The 22,724-nt window shown below is 50.5% G+C and overlaps 1 protein-coding gene across 10 annotated transcripts in view; it reads left to right on the forward strand.

The window, feature by feature from the left end:
• The window catches only part of SHTN1 (shootin 1), a 162,149-nt gene that overhangs the window by 63,349 nt on the left and 76,076 nt on the right, over positions 1-22,724 (forward strand). For all 10 annotated transcript variants that reach the window (XR_007911130.3, XR_011382204.2, XM_017348610.4 and 7 more), the window contains one exon: positions 14,387-14,439. Coding sequence is in view for 7 of the 10 variants with exons in the window: in XM_051824202.3 (XP_051680162.1) it covers positions 14,387-14,439 (53 nt within the window). In the remaining 3 variants the exon portion in view is untranslated. The remainder of the gene's footprint in view (positions 1-14,386; positions 14,440-22,724) is intronic.

The following is a 22,724-nucleotide window of genomic DNA, read 5'->3' on the forward strand; positions in this document are numbered from 1 at the left end:
GGCAGAGGGAGAGAATGAGAGAGAACGAGAGAGCATGTCTGCTAGTTCACTCCTCAGATGCCTGCAGCAACTGGAACAGGGCTGGCTGAAGCTGGGAGCCGGGTCTCCCATGTGTGTGCAGGGTGCTAACTGCTCGAGCCATCCCCTGCTGCCTCCTAGGGTGTGCATTAGCAGGAAGCTGGACTCAGGAACAGAGCTGGGAGTTGAACATAGATACTGACGTGGGGCGTGGGCATCTTGACCACCAGGCCAGATGCCCACCCCAGCACCGGTATTGTTTAAAGCGTGGCCTGGAGGCAGCTGCCTCTGAAACTCTAGTAGTTACAAAGAATTAGGATTCTTCTTGAGACTGTGAACCGTGGCTAAGGAGACTCCGCTGGCATGGCCTCTGTGGGATGGACAACGGTGTGGGAGGGAGTACACCTTCCGGTCCTGATCCCACGGCCACTTATCGCTTCCAGTGTGTCGGTGATTTTTTTTTTTTATTACAAAATAAACTCATGCTCATAGAAAACAAAGTATATAACATGAAAAGGACAATGACCTATTCTCTCAAACCTGCTGTTTTTCAGTCTTTATCTCCTTATCACTCTCCTGATGAGTCTTTTTAGACATTTTATATCCTGTTACCTTGGGAGGGCTATAAACCATTGTCACATCCAAGGTGTTTTTCCCCTTGTCTTGTTAAGGACAGGATCACCCTATTAACAAGGCATGCCCTAATCCATTCCCGTTTTTCAAAGGTGGCCTTTAGTTGCATTTTCTTCCAGAAAGTTTGTGTTTGTATCTCGTACTTAATGTTTCATACCCGAACATAAGGAGTAAAATCATTACAAATTGATCGGATAGTGTTCTGGATGGATCTCCCACAGCGTATTGTCCTCTGTGTGGACTTTTTTTTTTCAAGTCCAACTTCACGTAGACGCAGAAGGCTCCGTGTCATGGGTGTACAGACATGCGTGTATGTGGGTTGGCATACAAACCCACCTTTTCTTGCTCTGTCAACTGAGGGCGCCCATCTGCACCAGGAGCAGTGAGCGCGTCTCGTGCCGAGGACTTGGCTTCTAATACTGTTCGCCACTGGAAGGGAAGAGTTTCTAGGAAAAAAAAATGGTTGATCGATGAAGGGGGCAAGAACTCTTAGGATGAGCCCAGGGTATCTTAAAGTGCCAGCAACGAAGGAAGTACTCCAAGCAGTGAGCTCACAGAGGGGGCATGGCAGCCTCTGTGAGCACTTGCAGTGGCCAGAGGTGGAGCCATGGGCACGGCACACACACAGGTGAGCATTCCTTAGCCAAAACGCCTGGGGCCAGCAGTGTTCCAGGTGTTGGCGTTTTGTGGCTTTGGGAGTATTTGTGCAGACTTTATCAGTTGAGCATCCCTCATCCAAATCTGAAATCCAAAGCATTCCAGCATATGAAACTTTCTGAGAGGTGATGGTGAAGAAGTTTCAGATTAGGAGCTCAACTTAGACCAGAAATATTAGTGCATGTATTAACAGTTATGTGTAAATATCGTAAATATAAAGAGTGTGGAAGAGATATTTCTAAGTCAGTACTGATATAAAGAAATGAGCAAGGCCGGCGCCGTGGCTCAATAGGCTAATCCTCCACCTTGCGGCGCCGGCACACCGGGTTCTAGTCCCGGTCAGGGCGCCGGATTCTGTCCCGGTTGCCCCTCTTCCAGGCCAGCTCTCTGCTATGGCCAGGGAGTGCAGTGGAGGATGGCCCAGGTGCTTGGGCCCTGCACCCCATGGGAGACCAGGAAAAGCACCTGGATCCTGGCTCCTGCCATCGGATCAGCGCGGTGCGCCGGCTGCAGCGGCGGCCATTGGAGGGTGAACCAACGGCAAAGGAAGACCTTTCTCTCTGTCTCTCTCTCTCACTGTCCACTCTGCCTGTCAAAAATAAAAAAAAAAAAAAAAAAAAAAAAAAGAAATGAGCAGATAAGTGGGGAGAAGAGACAGCTCCGATGCAGATCCACCCAGGATGATTTATGTAGCGCCCGCCGCCCCACCCCCCTCAGCCAGACATGAAGAGGTGTAACATGACTTCCAGTCCTCAGGTGGGGGCTGTGGACGGAGGGGAAACCAGTGCTGGCCAGCCAGTCAGTCGGGGTATTGACGGCAGCAGGGAGAAGTCCTGTGTATAATCTGTCCCATGTACGATGTGATGAAAATGATGCGTTACTGCGGACAGCTTCCCCTGGAAATGCGTGAGCCCGGGCTACCCTGGAGGAGAACATCGGGCAAGTTCCAGATGAGGGACAGTGTACAGGACAGCCGGCCAGCCGTCGTCCACACTGCCGAGGTCGCCAAAAACGAGGAGTGTCTCAGGGTGTAGGACAGCTGGAAGGGTGTGGCGTCCCCCACGCAAGCCTGGACCAGAAAAAAGAGCATTTTTGTGAAAACTAAGGAAATACAAATAAAATATGAACTTTAATTCATAATCATGTCTTACTATCAGACCACTAATTGGAACAGGTAGACCATATTAATGGAAGATGTTAATAATTCAGGAATACCTGAGAACTTTGTAGTATCTGTGAAGTTCTACAAGTTTATTAAAAAATAATGCTGCTTACGTTCTTGTACCTATATCTGTAGGAGCACTTCTTTTATGTGTTTATGGGGGCGTTGTGGTGTAGAGGGTAAAGCTGTTGCCCACAATGCTGGAATCCCATGTGGCGCTGCTTCGTGTCCGGCTGCTCCACGTCTGATCCAGTTCCCTGCTAATGGCCTGGGAAAGCAGCAGAAGATGGCACAGGTGCTTGGGCCCCTGCCACCAAAGTGGGAGACTTGTATGAAGCTCCTGGCTTCTGGTTTCAGCCTGGGTTATTCCTGGCGATCACTTAGGGGAGTGAACCAGCAGATGGAAGATTGATCTCTCTTGTCTGCCCCTCCCCCCCAACTCTTTCAAATAAATAAGTCTTGGGGCCAGTGCTGTGGCTCAGCAGGTTAACACCCTGGCCTGAAGCGCTGGCATCCCATATGGGCACCGGTTCTGGTCCCGGCTGCTCCACTTCTGATCCAGCTCTCTGCTATGGCCTGGGAAAGCAGTAGAAGATGGCCCAATTCCTTGGGCCCCTGCACTCACAAGGGAGACACAGAGGAAGCTCCTGGCTCCTGGCTTCGGATCAGCGCAGTTCCTACCGTTGCGGCCAACTGGGGAGTGAACCAGCGGATGGAAGACTCTCTCTCTCTCTCTCTGCCTCTCCTGTCTCTCTGTGTAACTCTGACTTTCAAATAAATAAATAATTAAATCTTTTTTTTTTTTTTTTTTTTTTTGACAGAGTGGACAGTGAGAAAGAGAGACAGAGAGGAAGGTCTTCCTTTTTTTTTTTTCCTGTTGGTTCACCCTCTAATGGCTGCTGCGGTGGCGCACTGCAGCTGGCGCACCACGCTGATCCGAAGCCAGGAGCCAGGTGCTTCTCCTGGTCTCCCATGGGGTGCAGGGCCCAAGCACTTGGGCCATCCTCCACTGCACTACCGGGCCACAGCAGAGAGCTGGACAGGAAGAGGAACCACAGGGACAGAATCTGGCACCCCGACCGGGACTAGAACCCGGTGTGCCGGCGCCGCAGGCGGAGGATTAGCCTAGTGAGCCGCGGTGCCAACCAATAAATAAATCTTTAAGAACAAATAAATAAATAAGTCTTTTTAAAATGTATTTAATTGGCAAAAAATGATTGTCTGTTTTGGGGTCTAGGAAAAATTTTTAAATGTGGACGACTTGGATCCAGAAACATGTATTTTCGACTTTGTTGTGCTTTAGATTTTTATTCTGTGAAGCTGTTCACAGCTAGGCTTTTCTTTATAATACAGAAGGAATATAGCTCTTTTTTTTTATTTTTTTGACAAAGTTAGTGAGAGAGAAAGAGAGAAGTGTCTTCCTTCTGTTGGTTCACCCCCCAAATGGCCGCTACAGCTGGCATGCTGCGCTGATCCGAAGCCAGGAGCCAGGTACTTCTCCTGGTCTCCCATGGGGTTGCAGGGCCCAAGGACTTGGGCCATCCTCCACTGCCCTCCCGGGCCACAGCAGAGAGCTGGCCTGGAAGAGGAGCAACTGGAACAGAATCCGGCGCCCCAACCAGGACTAAAACCTGGTGTGCCAGCACTGCAGGCGGAGGATTAGCCTAGTGAGCCTCGGCGCCTGCCAGGAATACAGCTCTTGTTCCCCTCTGCCTGCCATGCTGGCTGAGCATTCTAAACATGAAAGCATGAGCTCTGAAATTTTTGGATGGTGCCATGAAGATATTTAGATCCTTCTGTTGCTCGATTTCATCCCCGATTCTCAGTGGTGGCAGTATGGGTATGATTCTGATTGTGTGCTCAACTCACGCATTTGAGGGAGAAAGAGAAGGCTTCGTCCACTAGCTCACTCCCCAAATGCTTGAGGCATCGTCAGACTCTGGGCTGAGGCTGAAGCTGCGAGCTGGGAGCTGGTATCTCTATCCAGGTTTCCCGCATGGGTGGCGGGGCCTGAACTACTTGAGCCGTCACCTGCTGCCTCCTAGGGTCTGCACGAGCAGGAAGCTGGAGACAGGAGGTGGCAGTGGGCACCTAGCCACCCCAGTGTGGGACACGATGTCTCAGCTGGGCCACAGGCCTGTCCCTGGTTAATTTGATTTCATCAGTAAGAACTGTTTTTGAGAAGTGGGTGGGGAATGTGTCACCCATGGGCTGTATCAGGCCCCTGAGAGCATGTGGTCAGGCGTTGCCAAGGCAACCGCAGGCAGGCCTTGAAGTTCGATAAATCGAGAGCAGGCTAATTTTCCAGTTGGTCATTTTGTATAGTCTGCAAATGATGTTATAAATACCCAAATGGCTCTTGGCAGAAGGAAGGTCCCCCACCCCTGGATTACAGAAAAATTGAGCTAAAAGTACAGAGAATTTTCGTATCTCTCTTCACATTCCCCTATATTTCCATTCCTGCTGTTGTTAATTAGTGTATTTGTTGTAACTGATAGGCCAATTTTTTAAATTAAAGATTTATTTATTTGGAAGGCAGAGTTGTAGAGAGAGAGGGAGAGACAGAGATATTCTATCCACTGGTTCATTCCCCAAATGGCTGCAGTGTCTGGAGCTGGGCAGGTCTGAGACCAGGAGCCAGGAGCTTCGTCGGGGTATCCCACGTGAATGCAGGGTCCCAAGCACTTGGGCCATCCTCTACTGCTTTCCCAGGGCATTAGCAGAGAGCTGGATTGGAAGTGCAGCAGCTGGGACTCGATCCAGCATGCATATGGGATGCTGGTGCTGCAGGTGGCAGCTTTACCCGCTATGCCACAGCGCCAGCTCCCTGACAAGGCAGTATTAACATATCATTAGTAACTGAAGTCCATAGTTTGGTTTACCACAGGGCTCACTGTGGGTTGGGACAAATGTGTCCACCATTACAGCATCACACGGAACAGTCTCACTGTGGCGACTCTTCCTCTGTCCTGCACCTATCCCCCCTCCTGGCAGCCACTGACCTGTTTGTTATTCCCCAGTTTTGCCTTTTTCAGAGTGTTATGGAGTTGGACTCACGGTAATGGGTCTGTATGGATTGGCGTCCTTCCCTTAGCAACATGCATCTAAGCTTCCTCCGTGCGTTTTTGTGACTTGCTGGCTCGTTTCTTCTCCTCGCTGCGTGGCATTCCACGTGTGGGTGCGGCACAGCTGGCTGATGCGGTCACGTGCCGGAGGTCTCTGTTGCCCCCAGGTTTGGACAGGTAGCATAAAGCTGCTGTGAAGGTTTTTGAGGCGGTATAGAAGGAAGGGAAGTGTTCTATGGCCCTATTATTAGTGTGGATCACCTGCTTATTTGAGAAAGAGTACGAGCACCCACTCCCATCCTGCGGTTCACTCCCTAAACCTCCGCAGCAGCCTGGCTGAAGCCGGGAGCCTGGGACGCAGCCCAGTCTCCCAGGTGTCCACCTCCAGCCCCCTCCGTCTTTACGTCCTGTCTCACCCGAGGCTCCGTCCAGTGGTATCCCTGGAGGAGAGCCGTCCAGCGCCAGCATGCTCACGGCCTGTTTCCCAGCGCTGCTTCTGCCTCTAGGCGTGCGGGGGGTTTTCTCTCATCTCCCAGGGTTCTTGGACGTCCAGCCTCCTCTAAGACGGGGTCCCTGGTGTGTTCAAGTTTCAGCGGGGACACCAGTTGAGGTATTCCTGGCTGCTTCCTTGTAACGTGGAGTGGCCCCCTCTCTCTACCCATGTGTCGCGTGGGGTTGGGGGCTGGTGGCTTGCCTGTCACCTCGGCTCTCGGAGGCAGCTAAGGAGACCTGTCGATCGTCAGTTGGTTTCATTTCTGTGATCGCAGGGACTGAGTGTTGTTGATGCAGAAGCCTCTCCGATGTTGGACCAGAAACGAGACCTGCGTGCTTGTTTTAAAGTAGTTCCCATCTTTGAAATCATTTGTGTGTTTGTTGAGAGTACTTAGCGAGTGTCATTAATTCATTAACCCTCGGCAGTGTGTTTCCACGTCGTGGGTGAACCTCGGGTTTGCTGTAACGTCTGTCACCCTTGTCTCCTGCCTTCTACGATGCTTTTGCTCACAGGTGAGGGGCGGGTAGAATGTGACTTGTCTATACATTTGTGCCTTCTTCTTTTTTTTTTTTTTTTAAGATTTAATTTATTTGAAAGAGTTACAGAGAGAGGTCGAAACAGAGAAGGGGGGGGGGTTGTCTTCCATCCGCTGGTTCACTCTCCAAATGGCTGCAGTGATCCAAAGTCAGGATCTTTCTTCTGGTCTCCCACATGGGTGCAAGGGCCCAAGGACTTGGATCACCTTCTGTTGCTTTCCCAGGCCATAGCAGAGAGCTGGATTGGAAGTAGAGTAGCCAGGACTTGAACTGGTGCCCATATGGGATGCTGGCATTGTAGACCAGGGCTTTAACCAGCTGCACCACAGCACCAGCCCCTTGTGCCTTCATTTTTATTTTTTTAAAGATTTATTTATTTGGGCCAGCACTGTGGCGTAGTGGGTAAAGCTGCCAGATGCAGTGCTGGCATCTCATATGGGCGCCAGTTCGAGTCATGGCTGCTCTACTTCCGAACCAGATCTCTGTTATGGCCTGGGAAAGCAGTACAAGATGGCGCCCATGTGGGAGACCCGGAAGAAGCTCCTCCTGGTTCCTGGCTTTGGATGGGCGCAGCTCTGGCCATTGTGGCCAACTGGGGAGTGAACCAGCGAATGGAAGATTCTCTCTCTCTCTCTCTCTCTCTGTCTCTGTCTCTCTCTCCCTCTGCCTCTCCTTCTCTCTCTGTGTAACTCTGACTTTGAAATAACTAAACAAATTTTTTAAAAAAGAGACTTAATTAGTTATTTGAAAGAGTTACACAGTGAGGGAGGGAGGAGAGAGAGGTCTTCCATCCACTGGTTCACTCCCCAATTGGCTGCAACAGTTGGAGCTGAGCCGATCTGAAGCAAAGAGCCAGGAGCTTCTTTCTTCTGGGTCTCCCACACGGGTGCAGGGGCCCAAATACTTGGGCCATCCTTCACTGCTTTCCCAGGCCACAGCAGAGAGCTGGATTGGAAGTGGAGCGGCCAGGACACGAACTGGCACCCATATGGGATGCTGGCACTGCAGGTGGGGGCTTTATCCTTAACATTTGCCTTGCTTTGCATCGTAGATTTTACGTGAGCCATCGGTTCATGCAGCATAGGCATGGACTGTGATTGGTGTTCTGCTCAGTTGAGTATAGGGTGCATCTTAGTGAACTGAGTGGGAGGTTTATTTTGGTACAAAACATTTGTTGAAATCCGTGCAGAGTTTTTTAGAGTACACACATTCCATGAACTTTTTGAAGATTTCCTGTATGTAGATATTCTAATAGAGATCCTGGTTGGGCACCCCTTGTCTGGGATGCTGGGGACCTAAAGTGCTTCAGATTTGGGGTGTTTCCAGGTAAGCAAACATTGCATGGACTTGCAAAGTACAGACAGAGCCACACAGAAAGTCCAGATCTCAGGGCTGGTGTTTGGCCTGGGAGTTAAGATGCTGGTCGAGGTGCCCACGTGGCATGTCAGAGCGTCTGGGCTCCAGTTCCAGCTCGCTGGTAACGCCCACCCCGGGGGCAGTGGTAGTGGCTCAGGTAGTTGGGTCCCTGCAGCCCACATGGGAGATCTGGATCGAGTTCCCGTCCTCACTTTAGCTTGGCCCAGTCCCAGTCCCAGTCCCAGCTGTTGTGGGCACTGGGGAGTGAACCCATAGTTGGGAGCCCTGTCTATCTGATTGTGCAAATAAATAAATAAGTAAGCTTCATATTTCAGAGGATGTTCAGATTAACAATGCTCAAGCTGGGGCCGGCACTGTGGCATAGCAGGTAAAGCCACCGCCTGTAGTGCCGGCATCCCATATGGGCGCCAGTTCGAGTCTCGGCTGCTCCATTTCTGATCCAGCTCTCTGCTACGGCCTGGGAAAGCAGTGGAAGATGCCCCAAGTCCTTGGGCCCCTACACCTGTGTGGGATACCCAGAAGAAGCTCTTGGCTCCTGGCTTTGGATCAGCCCAGCTCTGGCCATTGTGGCCATTTGGGGAGTGAACCAGCGGATGGAAGACCTCTCTTTCTCTCTGTCCCCTTCTGGCTCTCCTTCTTGCTCTGTGTAACTCTTTCAAATAAATAAATAAGTCTTAAAAAAATGCTCAACCTGTGTGTGTGAAAGCGTACTGTGGTGATTATTGAAATACAAGCTCTGGTTTTGCCTGAGGCAGATGGGGAAGGAATTTTAGATGAAATGACAGTTGAATTGAATTGCATTGTGAAGCAGAAAGCAGGGAAGATGGGGTGGGAGTGGGGACAGGGAGAGACCTTGCAGGCAGAGGGGAAGACATTTGCAAAGGCATGTGGGTAGGAAAGGTGGTGGTGGGTTCAGGCATCTCTGGGCCTTTGGGCAGTGGAACCCCTTGCAGCCCTGAGACAGGGTGGCGGGCGGACAGTGGAACTCCCGGAGGTGACACTAAGGTCTCTGAAGGTTTGGAAAGAAGAAAATAAGGGCCCGGTGCTGTGGCGCAGTAGGTTAATCCTCCACCTGGGCGCCGGCATCCCATATGGGTGCCCGTTCGAGACCCGGCTGCTCGTCTTCCAATCCAGCTCTCTGCTATGGCCTGGGAAAGCAGTGGAAAATGGCCCAGGTCCTTGGGCCTCTGCACCCACCTCGGAAGACCCGGAAGAAGCTCCTGGCTCCTGGCTTCGGATTGGTGCATCTTCGGCCGTTGCGGCCATTTGGGGAGTGAACCAACTGAAGGAAGATGTTTCTCACTGTCTCTCCCTCTCACTGTAACTCTGCCTCTCAAATAAATAAATAAAATCTTTAAAAAAAAAAAAAAGAAAATAAAACGACTAGCTTTCTTTGCCGTAATGCTAATTAACCACTGTGTAAAGAATGAGCTTGGGGTAGAGGGGAGCTGGAGCTGAGGGTTGTGGCAGGATCGAGGGTCTGAGTTAGAGTGGAGGCACGGCAGGCTGGAGAGCATTTTGCAGAGATCCGTGCGGAGTGACCTCCTCTGAAGGGAGAGGAAAGTGGGCACTCAAGGTCGATCCCGTGTGTCTGGTGTGAGGGCTGGGGAGGTGATGACCCCTGTGAAGGGAGACCTGGCCTGCAGGAAGTAGGAAGCTGGGTGGGGGGATGCTGTGAGCTTACCTTCCGACGTGGTCAGCTGAAGGGGCCGCGGTGCCCTGAATTGTACTGGCCAGTAGTCTCTCCACTGCGTTGGAAAGCTTCTCTACCCGTGGTCCAACGTGGTAGCTGTTGGCCATTTGAAACGTGGCTCGTGCAACAGAACTGAATTTTACGTTTATTTTCATCAATTAAAATGTAGCCGCCTGTGGCCTGGGTGGTGCAGCTCTGGTAAGTGCTGGTTGCAGGTGCTGGTCTGGAGCTGGTGCTGAAGGCGGGCTGGGGACCTGCCCGGGACAGACAGGTGGGCAGGAATGCTGGCCTTCGGTGCTAAAACCCTCCAGGTCCCCCGCCCGCGGCGTCCCCAGCTGGCAGCTTCCAACTTAGTTGTCATGTTTCTGAAGCAACTCGGTCTTCTCTCCGAGCTGCCTCGGGGTTGGCTGTGTCGTCATTTGCAGCTTGGAAAGAAAACTCCTTGCCTTGGCATTAAGGGGTCAGAAGATAGAAAGCTGGCGTGACTGGAAACAAGTGCTCTGCCTGCTCCTCCCCTCGTTCCCTCCCCCCTCCATCTTCCTTTTTCTTCCATTCTGTGCTCTTAAGTAGTGGGTCCCCACCTTGGCTGCATGTTAGAATTACCTGGACAGTCGCTTCTCAAAAACCAGGAGTGCTGAGCTGCACCCCAGAAGAGTGAACCCAGCACCCAGGGTGAGGAGGCCAGGGTGGAGGGGCCTGAGGTCTGTGTGGTTTTAGGGCTCCCACGTGCAACCAGGACCGGAAGTCCAGCTCTGCCACACTGCACACTCCCTGTCCCTCCTCGCTCCCTTTATCTCGGGGAGGAAGCAGTACCCCAGGCTTCCGAGATGATCTTTTTCCAGGTTGCTGCCATCTGTCAGGCCGTGTGGGACAAAGGCGAGACTGAGGGCATTAGGGAACAGCCCAGTCTCTGTCGTCATGGACACAGGATTCCTTGTCCTTTGCTGTCTCTCTGATGATCACCATGGCTAACCTGTATGTTTTTAAAAAGATGTCTGCGTTTTCTTTATTTGAAAGACAGCGACGGAAGGAGAGAGGGAGTGAGGGGGAGGGGGAGAGAGAGATCTTCCATCTGCTGGTTCACTCCTCGGTGGTCTAGGCCAGGCTGAAGCCAGGAGCCAGGAGCTCCATCCGGGTCTCCCACATCGGGCCATCTTCTGCTTTCCCAGGTGCACTAGCAGGGAGTTGAATTAGGAGCACAGCTGCTGGGACTTGGACCGGCACTCTGATATGGAATACACATCGCAGGCAGCAGCTTAACCGGCCGCACCACAATGCCCACGTGGCTAACATGTATGAAGCAGTATATGCCTTAATATGTAATAACTCATTATTCTTTCTAAAATCTGTTATTTCGTTGAGGTGGTAGGAGGGCGCTCCCACCTGCTAGTTCGCTTCCCAGATGCCTGTGATGCCTGTGATGACTGGGACTGGGCCAGGCTGACGCTGGGAGCCAGGAACGCCATCCACGTGGGTGGCAGGGACCCAACTACCTGGGCCATCACTTGCTGCCTCCCAGGGCGCGCATTAGCAGGAAGCTGGAGTGGGGCCCCGAGCTGGTTATCAGAAAGAGCTGGACATGGAGCCTGGGTCCCCTGACTGGGGCTGTGGGCATCGGATTGCACCAGCCCCTCACTGCATCACAGCACCATGAGAGCTGTGCAGTAGTGTCCTGTTTCCCAGAGGGGGAAGCCGAGGCTCAGATAACTGATGGCCCAAGGTCTCCTAGCCAGTAAGCGCGCAGGCTGGGGTTAGGCTGCGTGTTCTCTCTGTCCTGTGTGACTTAGAGTGTGGTGGCATATGCGGTGCTGGTCAGCCCGCCCAGGCTGTGGGTGTCCCTTGTGGCAGGAATAGGTCCCAGTCATCTCCTCCTGCACTGGGTAGTTCAGATCTGGAGGATCTCTGCCACTGCATCACTTGGGCTGTGCAAACTCAGGGTTTTTTTTTTTTAATTTTTTTTAAGATTTATTTATTTTACTTGAAAGTCAGAGTTACACAGAGAGAGAGAGAGAGAGAGAGAGAGAGAGAGAGGTCTTCCATCCGCTGGTTCACTCTCCACTTGGCTGCAATGGCTGGAGCTGCGCCAATCTGAAGCCAGCAGCCAGGAGCCTCCTCCGGGTCTCCCAAGCAGGTGCCCAAGGACTTGGGCCACCTTCTACTGCTATCGCAGGCCACAGCAGAGAGCTGGATCGGAGGTGGAGCAGCCGGGACTCGAACCAGTGTCCATATGAGATGCCAGCACTGCAGGTAGCGGCTTTATCTACTATGCCACAGTACCGGCCCCACAAACTCACTTTTTAAAATGCTCGCTGTGGAGTTAGCCCTGTGGCATAGCTGGTAAAGTGGATGCAAGCATCCCATACGGGCACCGGTTCAAGTCCTGGCTCCTCCACTTTGGATCCAGCTCCTGCTAGTGGCCCGGGAAAAGCAGCTGAAGACGGCCCAAGCATTTGAGGCCCAGCCACCTACGTGGGAGACCCAGCTGAAGCTCCTGGCTTTGGCTTTGGCTTTGGCCTGGCCAGCAGAGGTTGCTGGGGAGTGAACCAGCAGATGGAAAATCTCTCTGTCTCTCTCCCTGTCCCTCTATAACTCTTCAAAATAAGAAATTCATCTTTTAAAAAAAGTGTTCACTGTTGAGCTGGCTCTGGAACAACAACAGGACTTTCTCTGTGACCCTTCCCCACTGCCTAAGAGAAATGGCTGAATGATACGTGGCGCACTTCGATTTGTCAGAATTGCCAGGGATGGGGTTACCTGTGTGTAACCGGGGGTAGGTCTGTGTGTCTGCCTGTGTGTCTGAATGTGTGTAGGGCAGTGAGCTTGAACTTCGAGGGAATAAAGTAGACGTCTTCTTTTCCTTTCGCGCTCCATCCCCCACTCCGCTTCCTGCTGCCAAGTGGTTGCATTCTCGCCTCCCTTCCCCTTTCCTTGCACTTAGCTGTATTTATTTTTAAGTTGTACACGGCCACAATAAAGCATATTATCCGTGTTTTCCATTAAAATGTGATAGGTGAAGGGTTCTTAATTCATGCTTTTCATAAAGACCCCGTGATTGGGAGTGTACAGTGTTTGGTCTGGCTTCCGTTAGCGGTGTAATGGGGGAATAGTATCAGTATTTTACAAAGCCTTCAAAGCCATTATCCCATGTTCTAAATAGAAAGAAATTTCTTAATGTCAGTGTGAGATCATGGTTTTATGAGCCTTTACTGTTTGTTTTGTGTGTCTGTGAGGCAGGTCACCAGTAATAGAGTATGTTAAATCCATTTTGATTTTTCAGCTTCGTCCACAGATACATTTAAATGTCAAGTCAACCTAAATCACAGTCTCTCACTGAGATGTTGCTGTGTTTATTTTTTGAAACAGTATTAGAGCTAATAATAAGTTTTGGGACCATGACCACAGACTACCCAGTGGTGTCAGTGCACACTTTTAGACTCTCTCACTCACCTCCTACTTCTTTTGTGTTCAAGGGGGGCACATCTCCTTGATTTTTTTTTCAGGTCCAAGGAGAGTTTAGTTTATTCTAAGTGGCTGGGGTGTGCGGGGGGCGGGGAGTGATGAGGAGCTGGGGTGCAGAGGGCTTCATTCTGTGGTCACAGTTTTTCTGTTGGAAATACAGTGATTTTTCAAAAGGGCTGTATCTTTGCATGCATACATTCAGCCGTTTTACAGTCTGTTTAACGTTCAAGGACTCTTTTGGGGTATGGCTTCCATAAAATTCTCTATTAATTCTTACTTAAGTGCTCACTGGGTCCTAATGAAACTTCTAGACATCGGTGGGTTATCCTATAAAGCTCTTGTTAATTTGAATCAGCTTTTAAGTCCAGTCTGACCCTCACAGGAGCCATTCTGAACCCCCTGACCCACTGCTGGAGGGGACGTGGCATGTCCTTTACCGTGGTCGTCTGTTTTGGGGAGCGTCAGAGTAGTGCATTTCTAGAATGACTGGTCAGATTAGCCTGGGTGTTCTTGAGACTACTGGTTTCAGAGTTTTTATTTCTGTCTTCATACTTAGGATTCATAGAAACTAGAAAAACTGAGGTTTTGGTTTTCTTTGGTGGCCAGCGCCAGTCAAGGAGCTGCTTGTCGCACCGTCACCGACGGTGGCTGTTCCCCTGCCTCGGCCTTCGCGTGCCCTGAGTTTCCCACTGTCGGCCAGGAGGATGCCGGCCGGTGCTGCTCTGCTGGAAGATGGAGTGGGGGTTGAGGGGGCTTAAATGTTCTGGCAGCAGAGGCTTTTAGGTGGTAAAGATTTTCTCCCCTCAGGTAGTTGTAAGAACATGTAGACTTTTGGGAACTGTTTGCACTTTAGTGACGTGAGCCTGGCTGGTGTCTGGACCTGGCTCCATGACCGACAGTCTTGGCCCCAGATAGTTGCAAGCCCAAGTCCCAGCACAGCCCTTGGCTCTGTGGAGGAAGCAGGTGTGCCACGCGGCGCTGCATGTGCCATCCCCTGGGTTAGCTAGAGGCTGATTCTCTGAATGCACCTCTGGGCGTGGCAGCAGAGACTAACAGTGGCGGGCCGGACGTCGGGGGTCACACACCTGCAGCCTTTCACAGGAGCATCGTGCAGGCGAGCGGACTGGTCCCCAGGTCTTCCTGATGGTCTCGGGGGAACCGCACTTCAGCCTGGTGGGCTCACATCTGCCGTGATCTCCATTTCTCCCGGGTGGGCTCTTCCCCGCCCTGCCCCTCCCTGGCCGTGGCTGTAACGTGTTGTCCTGCTGTAACATGCTTTCCCTTCTCTTTCAGCAATAGGCGAATATGAAGACCTCAGGGCCGAGAACCAGAAAACAAAGGAGAAGGTTTGTGCTTCCCCCTCTCCCCTTTCTTCCATGTGTGAAAGCCTCAGGCTGCATAGTCAATTGTTCAGCCACCAATTTCAGCTCAATGTGAATGAGGGTTGGGTTTTTTCTCTCTCTTTTTTTCTTTATTCTTGCGTGTGTGTGGTTCAAGCAAATACCAAGTCCAGCTCCAGATGGTAAAGAATAGCAGGCCCGCCACAGTGGGCGCAGCCCGGGGATTGCTCCATGGCCAAATGTGCGGCGAGGCACCAGGCCAAGCCACTCAAGTCCCGGGAATTGTACTTTTCCCCAGCAGGCAGGTCTGGGATTCTGGTGGTGGGTTTAGAAGGCCGGAGGCACTTACCTTTGGGCCTCTGGAAAGGACCCCATGGACTTGGTCTCTGGTGTTTAGCCCACATGCCTCCACACAGCTTCTGCACACACTTCTGCGGGTGAGCCCGCTCTCCCTCCACGAACCATGTGCCAGAGGTCGAGAAACTCCCAGCCGGGAGACGGGGAGGCCTGGTACATTTTCAGGGGCTCTGGCAATTTTGTTCTTTCACTGGTGAATAATAGACTTCTGCTTACCTTTGCAAGTTGTATCCTTTACCATCATTAACCTCTGAAAATGTCCATTCAAGATTTGTGACTCTTCGCCCATGTGTACGAGTGTGTATATATATATATTTTTTTTTACCTGTGAATTTAGGGAGGAGACAAATGGAAGAGCAAGCCAAGGTCAGACAAGAGAAAGAATAGGAAATGCACAATAGGAGAGAAGAAGCAGAATGATGCTTTTTTGGTCTTAGATACAAGTGAGACTTCATTTAAAATGACTTTGATAGACCGGATATTTCGAAACATGATGTCCCCGGTGGAAACCCAAGGAAGCAAGTCCTCAATGGTTATTAAAGAACACAGTTAGCAGCACTGACCATTAGAAAACCTTGTCTCTAACATTTCAGAGTAAGAGCTGTAATGAAAATTGACAGCTAAATATCTGTTAGATGTTTGGCATTATTTATTGGGCTCTTTAGAATCATATTTAACTCTTTCTCCTCTTAATAGCCTCGGATCATTTTCTAGCTGATTTTTTAAAAAATGTATGTGTTTAATTTGAGAGGCAGAGAAAGATAAGAGACAGACGGAGCGCCTATCTGCTGTTGATTCCTCTGGTTTGCCTGCAGTGGCCAGGGCTGTGCCAGGCCGAAGCTGGGAGTTGGGAGCTCAATCCAGTTTCCCTTGGTGGTGGGCAGGAGCCCAATTAATTGAGCCATTACTTGCTGCCTCTTAGGGTCTCCATTAGCAGGAGACTAGAGTCAGGGGCAGGAGCTGGAATCAGACTCAGACATGGGAAGTGGTGTCTTAGCGCTAGGCCTGCCCCCACCTGGCTTTAAGGTTCCTTTGTAAATAAATCTTCAGTATTTGAAATCTTAAGTTTCAGGGCTGGTGCTGTGGTGTGGCAGGCTAAGCTGCTGCCTGCAATGACAACAACCATGTGGGCACCAGTTCAAGTCTTGGCTACTCCACTTCCAATCCAGCTCCCTGGTAATGCGCTTGGGAAAGCAGCAGAAGATGGCCCAAGTCCCAGGGCCCCTGCACCCATCTGGGAGACCTGGAAAAAGCTCCTGGCTTCAGCTTGACCCAGCCCCAGTTGTGGCCATTTGGGGAGTAAGCCAGCAAATGGAAACTCTTTCTCTCTCACTCTCTTTCTTCCTTTCTCCCTCTGTAACTCTGCCTTTCAAATAAATAAATAAACAAATACTTCTTTTGATAAAAGGTTTCCTTTCTTTTCTGTATCAGATGATGTGGGAAGTAGTAGGTGGAGTGGTGAGAATATCCGTGGTAGAAGGTGGCTGATGCATGCATCTGTAATCTGGTAAGACAGTCCCAGAAAATAGTTTGGCAAGATTTTTAATTCCCACATCATGACCACCTAAATTCCCAGATGTCCTGAGAATCTAAACAGAGAGGGGACTTAGATCCTGCATCCTTGGGGCCCCATAATTTAAAAGCAGATCTAACGGGTGGTACTCGGATAGCTTGAGCCACTTTCCCTGAGACACAGCCGGAGGCGGAGTCGGCGGACTGAAGTCTCCTGCACGTCTGCTGTTGGCCCAGGAGGGGCAGAGCCAGCAGGCGGCGGACCCTGGACTCACCTGGAAGACGGGGCCGGGAGAGCAAGCGGCGTCTTCCTGTGGTAGAGGAAGAGGCTGTGGAAGAGAAGCAGCAATGCGAGAGGAGGTGCAGTCCACGTCTTGTTTCCTTGTGTGTAGACCTACCCTCGACCCCCACCCCCACCCCCACCCCGAGGTGCTGCTCCACCAGCATCTCCTGGTGCTGGTGGCCATGGCTGTTTAACCAAGAGCCACTTTCTGCAGTGGGGTTTTAAGGGAACCATCTGGTATGCAAGTGGAATTGTACGTAAAACGCATTTGGTAAAAGAAATGACCCCGGCGCATTAACTGTTTGCGTGTCCTCTGCAGAGAATGGCCTCACACTTTTGTGACAGCTGTGAGCATTATCGACCGGCTTCTGTCCTGATCCTTTAAAAATAACTATTAACTGAGACGGGCGGAGAAGAACTGAAAGCGACGTGGAACGCCATGCGGTTGGCTAAAACAAAGTCGAGTGGCTTGAAGTTGGCCGCACTCTGTTTATCTTCTGTTCAAAGACGAGCTTGCTTATTGCTGCAGGTTTCTCCCCCGAGCAGGGGGGACTCTGTTACAAAGGAGGGAAACATATAATAAAAGCCTTTTATACGGCACAGAATGAGTAAAAGCAGCCCGAGTTCCGGAGGTGGTAAATGGAGAACACCATTTTCTCCGAGAGAGCACTTCCTTGTGCCCGGCTGGCTGGGGAGCTTTGTCTGGTCCACGCCCGCGCGTCCACCCGCGATCCCTGTAGCCAGCCACCGGTGGTGTCTGGAGCAAGGCTGCTTTTGCCCTGGTCGATGTGCTGTGGGCAGCTTTTGCATGAATGGGGGTAGGAGGCAGAGGCAAAGAAATCCATGGCCAGGTCTTTGTCCCCGCTACACGCACGCCTTGTGTCTGTCCTGGCTGCCACGCCTTGAACCGTATCCGCGGCACAGGCAGGAGCTGCGGCTCCTTTGCATGGGAACTTTTCCTGCCTCGCATGGAGTCTCTGCGTGATACGCTTTGGGCAAGGCAGTTGCTTAGAGGCCAAGTTTATAAGGAAGCCACAATGGGACGTCCGAGTTCTCTTAACTCCCTCATCTCGTGCTCCTGACGCCCGCGGCAGCCCGTTCCACAGAGGGGAGCACGGGCCCTCGGGCCCGGAGTGCACGTCCAAGTTTGCCTCGATGGTTACCGGCAGAGTCTAGAGGCTTCTGGCAATAGTGTTCTTTTAGAAATAAGTAACTTTGTAGGAGCCTATTGACTAGTTTTCCATAAGGGTCCATTATTTTCCTTCAATTTATTATTATTAGTGCATGAGTTTTCCACAGCAGATGATGAGATTCAACACTTTTCTGGGTCATCTGTCTTAACCGTCCATCAGTTCATGTTGAAAACCTGAAAGTTAAATGTCAGCTGTATCCGGTGCACATCTGAATGTGTGCATTTACCTTTGTGTAGGGATCCTGACGTCTTGCATTCCAAGGATAAGAGTAGAAGGTGGGGGGCAGCTGGCGTGGGCCAGTGTTTTACTTGATCTTTTTCTTTGCTGTTATCCCTTTTTAGGAAAAATGGAATGTTCATCCATCTGTGTGTGTGTGTCTGTGTGTGTGTGTGTGAGATTTATTTATTTATTTGTCAGTTGCAGAGAGAGAGGGAGAGCGAGCGCGCGCGAGAGCGCTTCTATCCGCTGGTTCACTCCCCCAGTGACCTGAACAGCCAGGGCTGGGCCAGGCTGAAGTCAGGAGCCAGGAGCTTCTTCCAGGTCTCCCATGTGGATGCAGGGACCCAAGCACTCAGGCCATCTCCCTCTGCTTTCTCAGTTGCATTAGTAGGGAGCTGGATCAGAAGTGGAGCTGCCTGGACTCAAACCAGCACCCATACTGGATGCTGGCACTATAGGTGATGGCTTAACCTACTGCGCCACAATGCCAGCAAGTACTGGCCTCTTATTTTAATTTTTTTTTAAATTTTGTTATTTGAAAGAGACACAGATGACAGAGAGGGGGAACTCCATCCACTGGCTCACTCCTCAAAGGCTCTCAAAGGCCATGCTAAATCAGGCAGAAGCCGGGAGCCAGGAATGGAATCCAGCTCTTCCTCATGGGTGGCAGAGACCCGAGCACTTGAGCCATTACCACCTGCTGCCTCCCACAGTCTGCACTGGTAGGAAACGGGGTTCAGGAACCTGAGATGGGACTCTGAGCCAGGTGCAGCCATGGGAGGTGTGGGTGTGTCTTAACTCGCCCCGGCTTTGTGATTTTTATCATTAAATTTGAGGGTGGAATCAGAATGTGTTTGAGTTTATAAAGGAGAGCTTTTTTAAAGGGGACAATTTTTGTTGAAGGCCTTCTTAGTACCAGGGTGTAATGAAAAACATACGCAGGTTGTCGTCCTGAGTAAGACCAGTCTAGTGAGGGGCACAGGCAGCTGACAAACTGTACAGCCATTGAGAGAGTGCTGAGAGCTTGCTGGCGGGACGGAAACAGCAGAGAGCAGAGTGGCTCCTCTTCTCCATGTGACAGACTTTCTGTAGTTGGTGCTTGGCTTAAATGTCACTTTTTTTTTTCAGTCTCTTAATTCCCCCACAAGCATAATTAATTGCTTTTTGTACTAAAACAGCTTCATGTTTCTTATGTACTTACCACATTATTATCAAAATATTAAATAGGGTATAATCAAGTGGTGTAGGTTGAATTGGAATGTAAAAAATATGTGATTTGGTATTTTTTTAATGTCAAGATAAGTGGGAATTTTTGAAAGCACTGGCTACCTTCTGTCACTTCTTGCCCATTTTCTCAATGGCATTATCAGCAGTGTGTGAAAAACGAAGAGAGCTTGTTGCACTGTACTCAGCGACTTTTCCAAATCTGTATTTTTGAATATGGAAAAATAGATGACTGTATATTTTGAAATCAACCAAATAAAATGTTTTGCTCTGCTTGTGTAACAACCACCATATTCAAGTGTCAGTCACACGTCTACAGTTGGAGGGCATTGTCTTCTGACTCACACAGCATCTTTGTCATCCGCTGGGGCTTGTTCCTGTGTGTGTGTGGGGGGAGCCTCCTTGAGCTTTGAATGGACTAGCTTTCTCGTTTCTCAGGGTGACGGGGGTGTGTGTGTGTGTGTGTGTGTGCGTGTGTGGAGTGTGCATAGAAAGAAGGAAATCTGTATAATAGGAGAATGTCTGGCGTTAAATAGTAAGTATTTGTGTTTAATATTATGTTCTGCGATGGAGTTTTGAAGTGCATAAATGTTTAAGTGGCTGATTAGGCGTCGTTTGGGTAGGCCACTGTAGCTGTGCATCATGCATGGGGCGGTTCTGTCAGCCTGCCAGGAACAATGAATGAAAAGAGAAGGAGACAGACACTTTCCAAGACTTATGTTTCAAGAAGCAAGATACATGATACTGTTTGCATCTTGGCTCACTTGCCTATTGTTACGATTTCTATCCTCTTGGGTAGTATTCAGAGGTGAAGGTCCCAAAGTATTTTATTTTTTATTTGAAAAAAAATCAATAAAGAAGCCACTTTAAAGAGCGAGATATGCATCCATTATGCTAACTGTTCATGCATAATACATCCACATACATGCAGTTTCTTTGAGACAGAGTGGCAAGTGGTTGTGCCAGAGAAAAAGTAATTACTTAGCAGTTTGAAAGTGAAAATGAGTCTCTTATTAACAGCAATCTATCCAGAAACAAAGAGCAAGGATCTCTGTTCTGATGACATGTGTTTCCATCTCACGCACAATACCTAGCATTTGGAGAATGCTGCAAGGCAGCTTTGGGGGCAGCTACTGCTTCTTTAGTTTATTGTGAAAAAAGGAGGGAAAGAACTTTGAATTGGAAGAAAGAAGAACGCTAAAAGAGAGGAGAGCAAAATTCCATCCTAGTGGGAATGGTTCACTGTGTTGTATTCTCTGTGGTGAGCCAGCATGTAGAGACCCGGGAAGCTCAGTTGCCTTCTAGGCAAACTGACGTGGATGGAGCAATAGACTTGTTCATTCTTCCTACAGACGATCTGATGCGCCTCTCACTGCATCGGCCGGGATTCTAAAGCAGGTGCACACATGTCATACATGTTTAAATGTTCAAACCTTGTGACTGCACGCAAAAGGAATGGACTTAAAGATGAGTGGCGCGGAGTCGGCGTTCAGATTCGGTGCCGGGGCCGAGTGGGCCAGGTGCTGCTGCAGCAGAGCCTTCCTCCCACTCTGCCCGGTGTCTTCGTGAGTGCTGGTTTCATTGCTGATCTCTCGGTGGATCTGAGTTTTGTGGGAACATGGTGGCTGTGTTAATGACAGTGCATGCCACATGTAGGTGCTGTGTGTGTCAGCCCAGTGCCCAGAGGGGGGAACTAGAATCGTTCAGTGGATACCGGAGATCCTTGCTGAGAAGTTAGCTTCTGTTGACTGTGTGTACGATTGCCCAGTCTCTTGGTGTTTTGTGTGTGCAGTGCATGTCCCTGCTTCTTGGACCTCACACTGTACTATCTGTAGGCTAGAAACTTTCCATTGAATTTGTGCACCAGGAAGATAAAAATGAAATGTTTATATTAGTGGAAGGTAGACAATTCAGAATGTTAAGTTTTTTCTTACTGAAAACATACCCACAGTGAAATATAAAGATGTCTTGGTATTTACATCAGTTATCTGGACTTCTACTGAGCCCTGTTCCGCAGACATTCTGGTATCGACATTGACATTGACATTGGGATGACAGAGTGAGAGAAAGAACTGAGCTGCCCATGTAGGGGACCAGAAAGACTTTGCTCTGTGAATCTGCCTGCCGGTGCTCTGCAGTCTGGATTTAGTGTTAGAAGCTGAGTGTCTGCCTACATGAGGCTCAAGGAAGAGATGTAGCAAATAGCCAGAGCTTCGGCTATCAAGGCCTTTCAATACGAGCACGGCCACCCCCTGGTCCATCTACCACTTTGTAAAGGGCCAACACAGAGACTGGAGAGTAGCCATGATGCTACCCAGCACCCTCAAGCCAGCCGGCACTCGTGCTGCTGGGTTCTGCCCCAGCCCCGAGCTGCAGAGAATCGTTGGGCATCATAATTAAGTGATGCAGGCCCAAGCACATCTGTTGCTATTGCAGAGTCTTCATGAGCAATTCTCACACAAAAAGAAGCAGTTTGCACAAATGGTGCAGCTGCGTGAGCAGGCTGGAGGAAGGGCTGGCATGGGCGAGGGGCTTCTGGGTGGTGGAAAGATGAAACACCCCCTCCTCGCGAGGCCCGGAGGCCTCGCTCACTTCTCCCTGTAGGACAGGAAGGTTGCAGGACATTTTTCCTGGTTTGCCTGCAGTGACGAAGGGCAAGTGTGTTTGGATTCCTGCTCTGGTGTGAAATAAGGAAGCCACATTGGCTGCATGTGTAGAATCCCCCGCTCCCAGCACACACCCCTTTCAGCATAGCAGATGGTAAATTCTGTGGCTGCCAGTTCTGTGATAATGTGTGCAGAAAATAGAAAGCAAAGCCACGTGAAGACCCCTGATAGGACACAGCTGGGGCCGGGAGACAGCTTGTGAATCTGCTAGTGAGAGCCAGAGGGCTGGTGTGAAAGTGGACCGGTGGGCTCTAGAAACTGGGTACCTGCTGCTGGGGTGAGCCCGGTGTCCGGCCGTTACTAACCAGCACCTGTCTGCCTGGGCCTCGAGGGCAGAGAGCACTGGGGCTGAGTTTTATGGCGCTGCTTGGGACCCCCACAATTCCATAGCAGAGTGCCTGCGTTTGCCCTGCGGCTGTTCTGCTCAACTCCCGCTTCCTGTTAGCGTGTACCCCCGGGCGGGCGGTGGTGACGGCTCAAGAACTTGGACCCCTGCCACCATGTGAGGCCTGGATTGAGTTCTCTGCTCGTGGAATCTGGGGAGTGAACCAGTGAACGAGGCTGGCTGGCTGGCTGGCTGGCTGGCTTCTCTAAAAAGTTGACAGTAGAGAGCGTGGACATAAAGTCTTAGTTCTGGGCCGCCAGTTCCCGCCTACGAAGCCCAAGATTGTCTCGTGTTGCTCATGAGTAAAGGGTAGCTGTGTTGGCGGTTTTTATTTGGTGTCATCTGGTGGCTTTTTTGAGACCTGATGTGACACAGCACCGTCCCTGGTTAATGCTCTTGTGCAGAGTCTTAGTGAAGAATGTGGCTGTTTAAGTGAGAGTTGAATCAACCTC

The sequence above is a fragment of the Oryctolagus cuniculus genome, chromosome 15, assembly GCF_051225735.1.
Source record: "Oryctolagus cuniculus isolate XC-2025 breed Fujian yellow rabbit chromosome 15, ASM5122573v1, whole genome shotgun sequence".
NCBI lineage: Eukaryota > Metazoa > Chordata > Mammalia > Lagomorpha > Leporidae > Oryctolagus > Oryctolagus cuniculus.